This window comes from Rhea americana, unplaced genomic scaffold, assembly GCF_003343005.1.
Source record: "Rhea americana isolate MKP2758 unplaced genomic scaffold, rheAme1 scaffold_432, whole genome shotgun sequence".
NCBI classification, from domain to species: Eukaryota; Metazoa; Chordata; class Aves; order Rheiformes; family Rheidae; genus Rhea; species Rhea americana.
In genome coordinates, this window is record NW_028186571.1 from 312391 (window position 1) to 324573 (window position 12183).

General features: G+C 57.3%; 1 protein-coding gene across 1 annotated transcript; it reads left to right on the forward strand.

Moving 5' to 3' along the window:
- The first annotated feature begins 4369 nt into the window (after nt 1-4369).
- Nucleotides 4370-7674, forward strand: ANKRD33 (ankyrin repeat domain 33). Its single transcript, XM_085315619.1, has 4 exons — nt 4370-4678; nt 5138-5267; nt 6084-6224; nt 6902-7674. The coding sequence occupies exons 1-4, from the start codon at nt 4370-4372 to the stop codon at nt 7672-7674; spliced, it is 1353 nt and encodes a 450-aa protein (XP_085171745.1).
- Nucleotides 7675-12183: the final 4509 nt, after the last annotated feature.

A 12183-nucleotide genomic window follows, 5' to 3' on the forward strand; every position in this document is an offset into this window, starting at 1 on the left:
GTCTCTGAGCTCCTTCTCCCCAGGAGCCTCTGTTGGTGGTTATCACAGCGCTGCCCACTCGGCTGGGGCCGGACTGTCTTTATGAAAAAAACGCAGCTTTGGGGAGAGTAACAAGGGAATCCAAAACRTATAAAAGGTTTGTCCACAGAATAATTGAGCGTAAGACTCGTGTAATTCCTTTGCGGCGACTCGTGCTCGGTTTTGCCTGGACTGTTTGCATTCACCTCTACGCTGCTCCCTGGCTAAACGGCAGCAAGTCTGCTCCAAGGGAAAAGCGGGATGGGGAGAGCAGCAGTGTCCGGCGGCCCCCTGCTCCGCAGGACGGTCCCGACGGCAGCGGAGCGGGAGCAGCGCGGAGGCGGCACGGCCGGCCGGAGCGGCGGGGGACGCGCACGCCGACGGCACGCGCTGCTGCTGCTGCATCCCGCCGGGGCCGGGGCCGGCCGCGTCGCCTTGCTCCGGGGTCACTCGGCACCGAGCCCCGAGGTCTGGCGGCTAATTAGCAGGATGACAGCGGGAGCCGGGGGTCAGGGCCCCGCTGGGCTCGGCCCCGGCGCGCGCGGCCRCCGCGCGGAGCCGTTCCCCCGCTCGGAGACAAAAGGGAGGCCGGGAAGGGCGGTGCGGGGAGGGGAAGGCTCGGCACCTCCTCGGCACGCCGCCGGGGCCAAGGCGACCGGCCGGCTGCGCGGGGCGGCCGCGGCTCCGGCCCCCGGACGCGGCGGCCGCTCGGGAGCTGTTTGCATCCACGGGATTTCGCGCCAGCGGCGTCGAAACCCTCGGCGGGCGAAGCACCGTCGGCATCACCGCGGCCCGCAGCCTGCCTGCCCCGCGGCCGCGGCGGGACGAGGCGCCGCGTGGGGCACGGTTCCCGCGCTGGCCCTCCGCGCCCATTTGCCCTCGGTGTCTGCTTTCCGGCGGGCGCCCGGCGCGGGGGCTCCCCGCCTTTCTCTCGCTCCTCTTCCTCCGCGCCGTCGACCGCTGGGGTCAGACCTCTTCTCTCCCCCTCCTGCAGCGACCACAGACCGCGCTGGGCAATGCCCGCGGAGGGCGGCCGGGTGAGCGGGGACGGCTCTTACGGGAGAGCCCGCGCCGTTTCCGATGGGCCCTCGCGTGCCGAGCGGGATCGCCAGGGCCCCGCGTGCCTGCACGCCCGAAAGTCCGGGCGGCCCCGCCAGAGCTGCGGCCGGGCGCGGAGAACCGCCGGGCCCCCCGCGCACCGCCTCACCGCAGGCTGCCCCGGCCCTGACCGCAGCCAGGCGGGACGGGGTTAGGAGAGCCCGTCCCGGGGTTTAAATCAACGCCCGCCGCTTCCCTTCCATGCTGAGTTATTGCGCCCTGGTTTTGTGATGGAGATGACCGGGCGGTGAGGGAGGAGTGACCCGGGCCAGACCACCAGGCTTGGCGTTCCCAGCCGGACCCTGACCACAGGGTGAAAGATCAGGGCTTTATTCCAAGCACTTCCCGGCCCCCCCACCTGCTTGGATGCTCCTGAGCGTCAGCGGTGATTTAGTGCGTTCGGGTTCAGCGGGAGAGTGAGCGATGCTCTGCCCGCAGACGGGCTGCTCTCAGCAGCACCTCCCCGCGGGGGAGCAGCCGAGCCCGGCTCCGCGGAGGCCTCCTCCTCCCAGCTGAGCTCTTCCCGCATAGGAGCCGAATTCTTTATCTCCAGACCGTGTCTCATCTGCCCTGGCGATGCAGCCTGGCGGAGGGGATCATCCCGCGATAGATTCCCAGGCCCAGGGGATCCTGCTTTCCGGGCTACCTCTCCGGATGAAGCCCAAGAGGATGSCACAACACCCACACACAAACTCCTTTAAAAATAAAAATAAAAGCAAAGAGAAGATTTGAGACCTAAATCCAGCCTGCCAGGACTCATCCCAGTGCAAGAGCCACGYGGGAGGCATCAAACAGGACGGGATCTTTTCCGTGCGCTGTCCCTGCTCTGGCTGAGCRCGGACCCCGCTCAGGGCTGGCTCCCCGAGACGGGCCGGGAGCCGCCCGCGCTGCTCCCCGTGGCCACTTGCCTTTGCACCCGGGGTTTGCCCGGGGTGGCACAACGGCCCTGCCGCACTTGGCTGCGGCACGGACGGGCCCAGCGCCCTGCGAAGAGGGACGGGGCCTGGGAACGGAGCGGGCAAGGACGAACGCGCCGGGTAGGCGAGGGCAGGCTGCAGCCGGTCCCTGCGGTCCACCACATTTCTTACACATCCCAAGGAAAGGCAGGAGCACCCAGCGCCCAGCTTTCCTCCTTCGGCCTGTGGCATCCCCTTGTGGCAACCGGAGGCTTTGCAAAACCCACGTTAGCAGCAAAACGGTGCGCAGAAAAATCACACGTTGTCGCCCCGGCTGCTGCCTCCGTGGGCTGCCCRCCGTACGCGTGCAGCGGGCAGCACAAGGCGAAAGCACCCCGAGGGGAAACCCTCCCGGTCCCCGCAAAGACAGCGGCAGACGGGGCCCGGCACGGGGAGGAAGCGCTTTGCTCCCGCGCTGCTCGCGGCAGCGGGGCCGCGGCGATGCCCTGCTCGCCGCGCCGCAGCGGGAAGGCCGCCCGCCRCGCCGCTCYGCTCCTTACGCAACCGGCTCAGGGGCTCCCGCCGGCTGCGTGCGAGCGATTACGGCRCGGAGCTCCCCCAGATAGCTCCGTAAGCCATAAATCTGCCGCAGGCCCTCTCTGGAGATAAGGCGGCAGCGTGAGGCTGGCAGATGGGCTGCRGCAACACGTGGAAGGTGCAACACGGGCTGACATCGCGCTGGCAGCTGGCGGCACGGGGCTCAGCCCGGCGCGGGGCACCGGAGACCCAGGGGCTCCGGCTGCTCCCGAGTCCGGCAGGATAGGAACCGGCAGCCGGGAGCAAGCAGGGAGCGCCCCGGGTGCATTTAGCGGCCTTGGGTGCCTTCCCAGGCAAAGCTGCTCGGACGCTGATCTGCTCCGGGACCGGTCAGACTGCTGCCGTGCACAGGCTGTTTTGCCRTGAGAACTAAAACTGCCAGGTCCCAAATCCCACAGGCCAGCTGCCCCCGTCCCGTGCAAAACACGCGGGAACCGAACAGGCACAAGAGCACCCTTAAAGAGCAAGAMAAGGGAAGCCTTTGGGTTTCTTGTGAAATCCAGGAAACCACTTTTTGCAGCCCCTCAGCTGATACTGATCTGAGCTGATAGGTGTCCTCCGGGCCGTGGCAAAGCAGCACCAGGTGAAGGGCATCTGGTGGGGACAGGCCTCAAATGCACCACGCAGGGGGTGAGCACAGGAGTTTATTTAATTCACATGCACGGTGGTGGCTGCCTGTGGCACTTGCAAGAGCAGCAATTGCTCGCGTCCCCGTGATCAGCAAATTCACCTCTCTAAAAAGAGGTGCTGGAAATACCCCCCCCTCCAGGGGCTTTTTGATGGGGGTGGTGCGTGCTATGTTGAGGTGARACAGGTATAAAAATACAGCAGTAGAAGGGCAGCAGCTTCTCAGCTAAAGACGCCAAAGCCTGCCCAAGCAGTCCTGATCCTGCTCAGGATGGATGGAGCCATTTTAAGCAGCAGTTTAAATTAAGATACCTTGGCTAGCTAAGCCCATGTTAATGTGCAGCTTGTGACAGCTTAGGTGCTCAAAGGCCATCACAGGACCAGAGAGAAGCCTTTTTCCATGCTAAAAAGGGGGAGAACTTTCCACTGGCTGTGGAGTCTTACAGCGCTCTTCTCCCTGGTCTGAGCAGCGATGACACCCAGCCAAAGAGGGACTTGCATGGAGGGTCTGAGCAGCCCCAGGTAAGAGCAGGGTGTTAAGAGCAGGACATCCCTCACCCAGACACCTTCTGGCTCTGGATTTTTAAGGGGGGTGGGATAATTTAATGAAATTGCTAAGATTTCTCTCTCATGGCTGTCATTAGTTAATGGTTGGTTTCTGTTTAGAAAATTATCTCAACCCTACGTGCTTGGCTAGATGCTGCTACACAGGGTTCTGCTCTGGTCGTGAGTTTATCCAGATTTTGAACTCTTSTGATATCCCCTTGTTTTCCCTGCTCTGCACTGTAGATAATGCTCTCAGGAGCGATCTGCCTGCTCTCTGACTCTAACTCTGCATAAGTCCTGCAGCATCCAAGCTCTTGATGCAAGCATTTGAAATGGGGAGAGAGTTAAGTTTTAAATGCATTTTGTCCCAGAGGCTGGGAAGTGACTGGCCCGTTGACGTTCGCTGAGATTTCACAGCCGGGAGAGAGGAGCCTGGGCCTCGCGTGGTTCCCAGGCGCTGCTTTGTGTTTGCGCAGCAGGGAGTGAAAGGTTCAGAAGTGCCCACGGCCTCTCTGAGCAGGGGAGACGCTTCTGGCCCAAGGCAGGGCTTGGTGCCAAGCTGGACTTGCTGCCTCTGAATGGGCCGGATGACAGATGAATGTGGTGGAAGAGAACAAGCTGCAGACCCTGCTCCAAGCCTGGATGCCTCTGACCCAGAGCTGCACTATGAAGAGGAGGAAGATGAGTCAAGTGAGGAGTCTGAGTCCTCAGATACCAGCAGCATCTTCTCTGATGACTCTGTCTACCCTTGCTATGAGCTCTCCGTGAGGGCTGACGGTGGTGAGGATCTTAGCCTCTACCAGTGCTGCCTCAGAAATGATGCCAAGCTGGTGCAAGAGAAACTGGAGCGTGGGGTAAGCAGGCAGGAAGCCATGGAGCTGGACATCAATGGGAGGGTAAGTGATGGGGTGCCAGACATGTGCAGGCACTGGGGGACCTTGGCAGAGATGTGGTGACTAGAAAGAGGATTTTCCAGGAACAGGCAAATTCTGAAGAATGGCCACTGCTAAAGCAGATAGAGCAGGAGGCAGGATGCTGGGTTGAAATGCTGGGGAAGCAAGTCAGACCTGAGGGACCAGTGAGCTGAGCCATCCATGGGTTGTCCTGGTTTTGCACCAGTCCTCAGAGTAGGCCCAGGTGCCCCCAGTTTTCTCATGTTATCCGCTGTTTTCCCATCCTGGCTTAGGGTGGAGGGGGGGAAAAAAGAGAGAATAGGCCTGTAGGAGCAACGTGCAGGGCTGGGAGAAGGTCATGGCTGCGGAGAACATCATGGTGGGGAGGGCAGTGTGACAACAGCCTTGGTGGGGAGGGCAGTGTGACAACAGCCTTGGATCTTAGTGCTGCCTCCTCTCCAGAATGGGCTGATGGTTGCCTGCTACAAGGGCTTTATGGATATTGTGCCTCTGCTGAGAAAATGCCCATATATAAATATCAACCATCAAGATAATGATGGGAACACGGCGCTGATGATGGCAGCTCAAGCAGGTAGGCACCATGCTAAACCCAACCTACTTTGTATGTGACAGCTCATCTTGAGACTTCTCTCAAGAAGCACCGTAACCCCCTACATTTCCCCTCCGAGGGCCCTAAAACAAACAGTCATGGAGTTCACGAGTCCTAAGAAAAGTGACTCACCCTATCCAGGTTCATGGTTTCTTATGTTAGCACAGCTTTAAAAATCGGTAGCTTCTGCAAAAGTGGAGGTTCTTACAGTAATGTTCTCTTGGCCATGCAATTTGTCCTGCCTGATTAATTGTTTCTAGCAACAGAAATAGTGATTGAGCCAGACCCTCAGCTCAGCTAATGCAACAGCTCTCCAATAAAGCCAAACCAGCTACAGTGATTTACATCAACAAAAGGTCTGAGCTGATAAATTGCACATTTAGGGACTGAATCTTCTGTCACAGTTTTATGTATTTTTCTCCTTACAGCAGAATAATGCTGCTCCCTTTGGCATAAGTCCTTGTTGATTAACCCCAGAGGGAAAAAAAGTAGGATCTAAAAATGGGGATCACATTTTATTCCTACTTTCTGTATAGTTGTTGGAATTGGTGATTTTTGCATTGCTGGATTCTTTCCCATTTTATCGGCTCAAAGCAGCTGGTGAGCTAACAATGTTCTCTGCATTTCATTACCTAGGCTTTTAAAAAATAAAACAATCTTTTAGGTCCAGTTCCCTGTAAGTTACTGCATGTCTTCAAAAAATGTAGTTGCTAAACATTTTTTCCTACAAGTAGGCATTAAATAGTTATCACTTGTTAATTGTCAGAACTATAATGCAGCTTCTCTCTGATTGTTAAGGACACATCACAATAGTCAACTATCTGCTGAACTACTACCCAGCTCTAGAAGTCGACAAGAGAGACTTCCGGGGTCTGACCGCCCTGATGAAGGCTGCGGTGCAGGGGAAGAAGGACTGCGTGACAGCCCTGCTCTTGGCTGGTGAGTACTGTTCTCAGATAATTCAAATTTCTGGGTAAGACTTTTTTTTTTTTTTTTTTTTTGCAGATGTGAACATCCTCATGAAAGGAGTTGGTTGTTTCTTTGACATCTCATGGATGCCTCCTCTCTGGTTAAATGTGGCAACTGTCTTGCTGTCTTTTCATGCGTTCTTGTAAGATTAGAAACGATGCCTTTGTGGAAAAACATGGGGGYTTTGCACTGGTGCTTTCTTGCTGCAAGGTTTAAGCGAGCATGAGGACTTCATGCCTATCTTGYGATTCGCTAGGCACGCTCGGCGTTAGGTGTGGTGTTAGTCTTGAACAGCTGAGAGGTAGCCTGGTCTGCCTGGCTCTGCAGAGAACCGCTCCTGCAGTGAGGAGGCAGCTCTGGCCAGGGCTGCTCGGTCTTTCCTCTGAACTGAGGCCGGGGAGCCCAGGGCCAGCGCAGAGCCTGGGTCGTGGCTGACACCTGCTGGCCACTTCCCCTCAAATGCTGGGCTTTGAACTTGGTTCCAAAACTTTTTAGGTGGAACATGGGTTTTCCTGTGGGTGGTTTGTTTTTTTTGTTTGTGTTTTTCTTTGTGTTGCTGTTTCCCTCAGCTGCAGCGAGGCAGCTCGTGCCTGCGTTCTGCGCTTTCTGATGTGCCGTGATGTCTCTTTGCATCCTGGTGTTCTCAGGAGCTGACCTGAAAGCGGTGGACCACATCAAGGGGAAGACGGCCAGGGACTGGGCAGCGCTCACAGGGCGCTTTGAGACGATTGCTCACATCCGGAACCTCCTGCAGCGCCCACGGGCAGAACAGTTCAGCAGCCGGTACCTGCCRGAGTGGCCAGCCTTGGCCGAGCTAGTGGCCAAGGCTGTGAGCCCAAAATCCAGAGGTGAGAGGCTGTCGGAGAAGATCCGGTCTGCATTCACCTTCAATTTCCCCCATGACCCTGAGGAGGATGGTGTGATGGACCACATGGTCAGGATGACCACCTGCCTAGCCAGTCCATTYGTAGCCACTGCTTGCCAAACCATCTGCCCCAACAGTCCCCCAGAAGTAGGCAAGCACAGACTGTCTGTTCCAGAGATCCTCAAGGAGTACACGCCAGACCGGGACCCTGAGTCAGAAACCAGCTCATGCTCTGGTGCTGGGGGATCCTCTTGCAACAGCCAAGTTGTGTCAGAGATCAGGCTGCTGTCAACCTATCAACCTGTCACTGGTCTCAGGAGCTTCCTRCCCTGGAGGCTGTTGTGGAGGAACAGCATCTTCCCTGGAGACCAAATCCCTAAAATCAAACTGAYCAAGTCTTCCTCCCCACCTGCGTGCAAGGAGAAGAAGCGACGCTCAAGGGACAAGAAGCTACTGGAACCACCCAAGTGGCGATACAAGGAGCTGAAGGAGGAGAAGCGAGCAGCTGAGGAAGCATCRGGTGGGAAGAAAAAGAAAGGGAAGAAGAAGCCCTAAGCAGAGAGCTTAGGTGCTAGGGCAAAGCAGTCCCAGAYAGTCCCCTTGGACCTGCTCACTTCATTCTGTTGTTGGGCAGGAAGGTTGTGCTGGGCACGTCCCCAGAGGAAGGATGCGAGTGGAGACRTCTGAGAGGTAGACACTGCACATATGTAGCCAACCCAAGTCAGCTGAGATCCCACCCAGCCCCTACCTCATTCTTGGTACTGTATCTCCCAACATCCCGCTCAGGCCCCTGTTCTCTTTTGCCTCCAGGGCGCTAGCCCAGAGCTGGCACTTTGCCTGCTGTTAATGTTAGGCTCCAAAGYGCTTTGGCTCTGCCTTGCTCAGCAGCACGATGCTTTCAAGAGGCTGGAGGTTCTCAGGTGGTACGCTCGGGTGCCTGGCAAGGCCCATCAGTGCCTGTGCACCTCGGTTTTGGGGTCCTGAGGCACAGTGTGCTGCAGAGACGGCTCCTGGGGCATGAACAACCGTGATTAAAAGTCCGCGTGGAAATAGGAGTTGCGACCAAGAGACAGGGAATGCTGAACTRAGAGGGAGGAAACGGATTTGTTGTCGCTGGGTCTCCTACATTATTGTTTGTAATAGAGCAAGGTTGATTTTTGAGCCTGCTTCCCCGTGGACAGGGCAGGAGGCACCTTGCAGTGATGCTGCGGGTGCAGGTTGCTCCTGACGCTGCGGCAGCCCGGYTGCCCCTTTGGGCAGGCTCTTCGCTCGCTAGCACCTCGCTTGCTCTGCTGCTTTGGGCTTGTGACAAACGAAGAGAGCAAGTCTGTGACAGAAGGGGCTATTTTTCTTTTTTTTCTTTTTCTTCTTTTTTTTTTTTTTTTTTTTCTTTTTTTTCTTACTGAGATCTTGATCTTGCAGACGGTGATGGAACGTGACTGTGTAAACTTAAAATGGAAGTGGTTGCCATGTTAACAGCATTGATTTAATGAATAAACCTTCGGGTTGCTTGTCATGCTGGCAGTAACGCTTTACCCTTTCTGCTACCGTTTTGTGTCCGGGGAAGCGAAACGTTAACCTCACCCCTCCTGTTTATTCCCAGCTTGCGGACGCACAAGCGGAGGCTCAGCRAGGGCAAGCATCTCGCGTCCCACCGCGGCGGATACGAGCCCCAAGCACCAACGTGCACGTCCCTTTTTGTTTTTTAAGGCACGGGCTGAAAGTAGAGCCCAGGAGCTCTTGCGGGCTTCGTGGCTGGCTGCCTTGGCTCCTGTCCAGCGCGGGGGACCGGGGCTGGACGTGGAGCACCTTCACCGAGGAGGTCCTGAGGGCRATGGGAAGGAGAGGGGCAGGCTGCCTGCAGCCCCTGCCCAAACTGGGGTCAAAACGCTGTGAATGTAGAGGCCAAAAGGCAGCCCCCCGGGTGGGGGGAAACGGGGACCCCGAGCGGCGCCTTAGGGCTCCCTGTCCCGGGGCAGCGGTGTCTGAGCGGGGGACGGGGCTACCAGCTGCTCTGGGAAAATTGCTCCTTTTCAAAAAATAATGATGATGATGATGATGTAGATGCTGGTTTCCCCCCAAGGCACGTGGGAGGAGGAAGTAACGTGCGCTGGCCGCTGCGAGCGGACCCTTGCCCGGGAGGGTTTGTCCCGCAGGGAAAGCGGCTCCTGCCCGCCATGGGGGGGTAGGAATCCCCACCCCCGGTCCGTGGGGTGACCCACGGCGGGTCCGAGGCCCCGGTGGGGGGGGATCGGGGCTGCCTGTGGGGCGAAGTTGCAGGCTGCGGCGGCAGGGCCTGCTGTCATGGCGGCGCCCCCCCCAACCAGGGCCCGTTGCTAGGCAACGCGCTGCGGCCTAATCGCCTCCACGGAGCCTGCGTGCATGGCGGGGGGGGGGCAGCGTGGTTTTAGGCCGAAAAGGGGCACGGTGGGAGATGCTGGGAGATGAGGCGTGGGCGAGGGAAGGGGCTGTTCTCCAGGGGCAGGGAGTAGCCATTTCTGGCCTGGCATCTGGGTCAGAACAGGCCGGCGCTGCCCCGCGAGGGGTCTAGGCGGCCCCGCGCCATCCCTCGCCACTGCCGAGGAAGCCTGTCTGTGTTTGATTGTACGCTGGGGCAGTCTTTTGACAAATATTCACTGATCATTTTTATTATTTTTTTTTGCCCCCTCCTCAGCTCAAGCGTTCGCACCGCAGACGCGTCCCAGCCGCGGCGCGGCCGCGTGGCCCTTGCTGGCGGTCCCGGGCGAGGTCTGCAGTCGCTGCGGTTCCCCCCCGGCTCTGCCTCCTTCCCCCTTCCCGCCTCACTTCCTTGCTGCACCACTGGAATTTAGGCACAAGGACTTTTAGAAGGTTTTATATATATATAAAAAAATGTATTTATTTCCCCTCCCTAGCGAAGATCACGTTCAAAAACTGCGGTTTCCCCAGCTTGGCTTTCCTTTAGAAGACAGCAGYGGAGCGGAACAGCCGGCTTCGGGCCTCCGTTGGGAGCCCGCACGTGGGAGGAAGGTCGCCGCAGCGTTTGGCTGGCGAGGGCGAAATTCCTGACCGCGGTTATAGGCATTTGCATGTTGTGCTGAGCTTCTGTGGCCGTCCTGACCTTCCTGCTTCTCTCCCTTTGGGCCTTCTAGCTGGATCCCGCYGCGAGCGCGGGTCTTGATCCTCCACGCGCCGATGCTTCGGCTCCTCTGGCGCKCCGGATGACCACGACCGAAGCGCCTCAAGCCAGGTACGGACAAGCCYGTGCAGGGACAAGCCCCTGTGCTTTGCACTAGCTTTAGTGATTTGCTCGCATCCGTGAAACRTATCGGTGACACAAGAGCTGTCCAGGAATAACTCCGGGAGGGGCGGCCTGCGAGTCAGATGGCCGAGATCCGCGCGCAGGAGCAAAGATGGTTAATGCGATAAAGCGTCTGCAGGCACAGACTTCCTCTCCCGTCGGCACAGCAGACAGCCCTCTCCTATCTGATGGAAACTGCCCGTTTCCCATGCACGGACGCCAGCTCCGCAAAATTCCTTCCGCCTCCGCCCCAACCCCAGACTTGCAATGGGACAGGAATCTCACAATAAATAAGAGTCTTTCATGGACGAGGCCRCAAATGAAGGTCATTCCTGTTTCATTCTGATTTTGTGCTACTGTTTGTTTAACTTCTTAGATCACAGGCGGTTTGTAAGATGGTGGAATGGTAACAAGCAAGACCTCAAAACTGTATGTATAGGTACAGAGCTGTGCTTACGCTTTCCTAGTCCAAGAGCCAGGGAACCTGTCCCAGCCTTAGAGAGGGTCAAGGAGTGCAGTTTGGGTTCGTGATGAAATGAGGAAAGGAGAGGTAAATCGGATCCTGTAACTTCATTGTGAAAGAGGATGTAATGCCAGCCCGAGTGTTGCTGGCTCCCTCCTCCAACCTACCCAAATAAGCTGGTCAAGAAGTCAGGAAGAAGCAGCTGGGAGACAGCTAGAAGCCAGGAGGAAGGCTCTGGGAACGTGTCAGAGGAAGAAGAGGGGGGATGGAAGCAGTGTGAAGCAGCTGAACCTGGAATGGCGAAAAGAACGAATCTAAAAYGGCAAAAGGGGAAGCATCGCTTCCGCTCCCCGAAGCCCGCGCTGGCCACACGTGGCGTCTCGGGCAAGGAGCTGCAGGGCCAGCTGGGGCAGCAGGAAGTACCCCATCCTCCCGCCGTGGGAATGTCACTGGGGTTAATGTCCCAACGCGTGCTTACATGGCTGTGTGGTCTCAAGGGCTACGTTGCAGTGTTTAGCATCTCAGCATATCTTGCAGTGATAGCATCTCTCACCCTGGATRGGAGCTACCTTTTACCGAGGACGTGCCTCATAGTGGACACCTATCAAACCCCTTTGATCCGTGCCAGCCCAGCTCTGCTCCTTTTGRTCACCACTCATGGACAGCGCATAGCATCCTTTACAGGGCCACCCTTCGACAGCACTCCCTACCCACTGTCACATTAGGTCCAGGAGCCCCGGTCCTCTGACATAGCTGCCCAAAAGTCCTGCCAGGACACTGTGGCCAGCACTCAATGACTGGGAAGTCTCTCTGCAGTAATGCTCCCTTCCCTGTACTGGGGCAGTAGGACAAACCCTGGGACCAGGAGGAGGAGGATGACCAAACCCTCCTCTCTTCCCTCCCATCCCTGCATCTGGCTCGTGCTGGAAGTGCATGCTGATGCCGTACCCACACCAGCCCTTGTATCTCTATGGACCATTCGTAACCCAGGTACAACCAAATCAACCAGCTGTTTTTCTGCCAGGCGCAAAGGTCTTTAGATGCTCATGGAAGGAACATGATGGATGCTGCCTTGTCTGCATGCAGCTCAAGTGGTTGTTTCTTGTTTGAAAGTTGGGAAAGTAAGAGAAAGCTCCTGACGAAGGACAGGGTGAGAGGAATGGGACGAGGGAGAGCAACCAGGATGAAGCTGGGGCCCGGTGTGTGCGGGAGGAAGGGAGGCTGGATGTGGATGTGTGCTCAGCAATAGGAAATGCTTTATTAGCTGGGAGTGGTGGAGAAAAGCCAGGCAGGAAGAGGCAGTAATAAGAAACATTTTTTT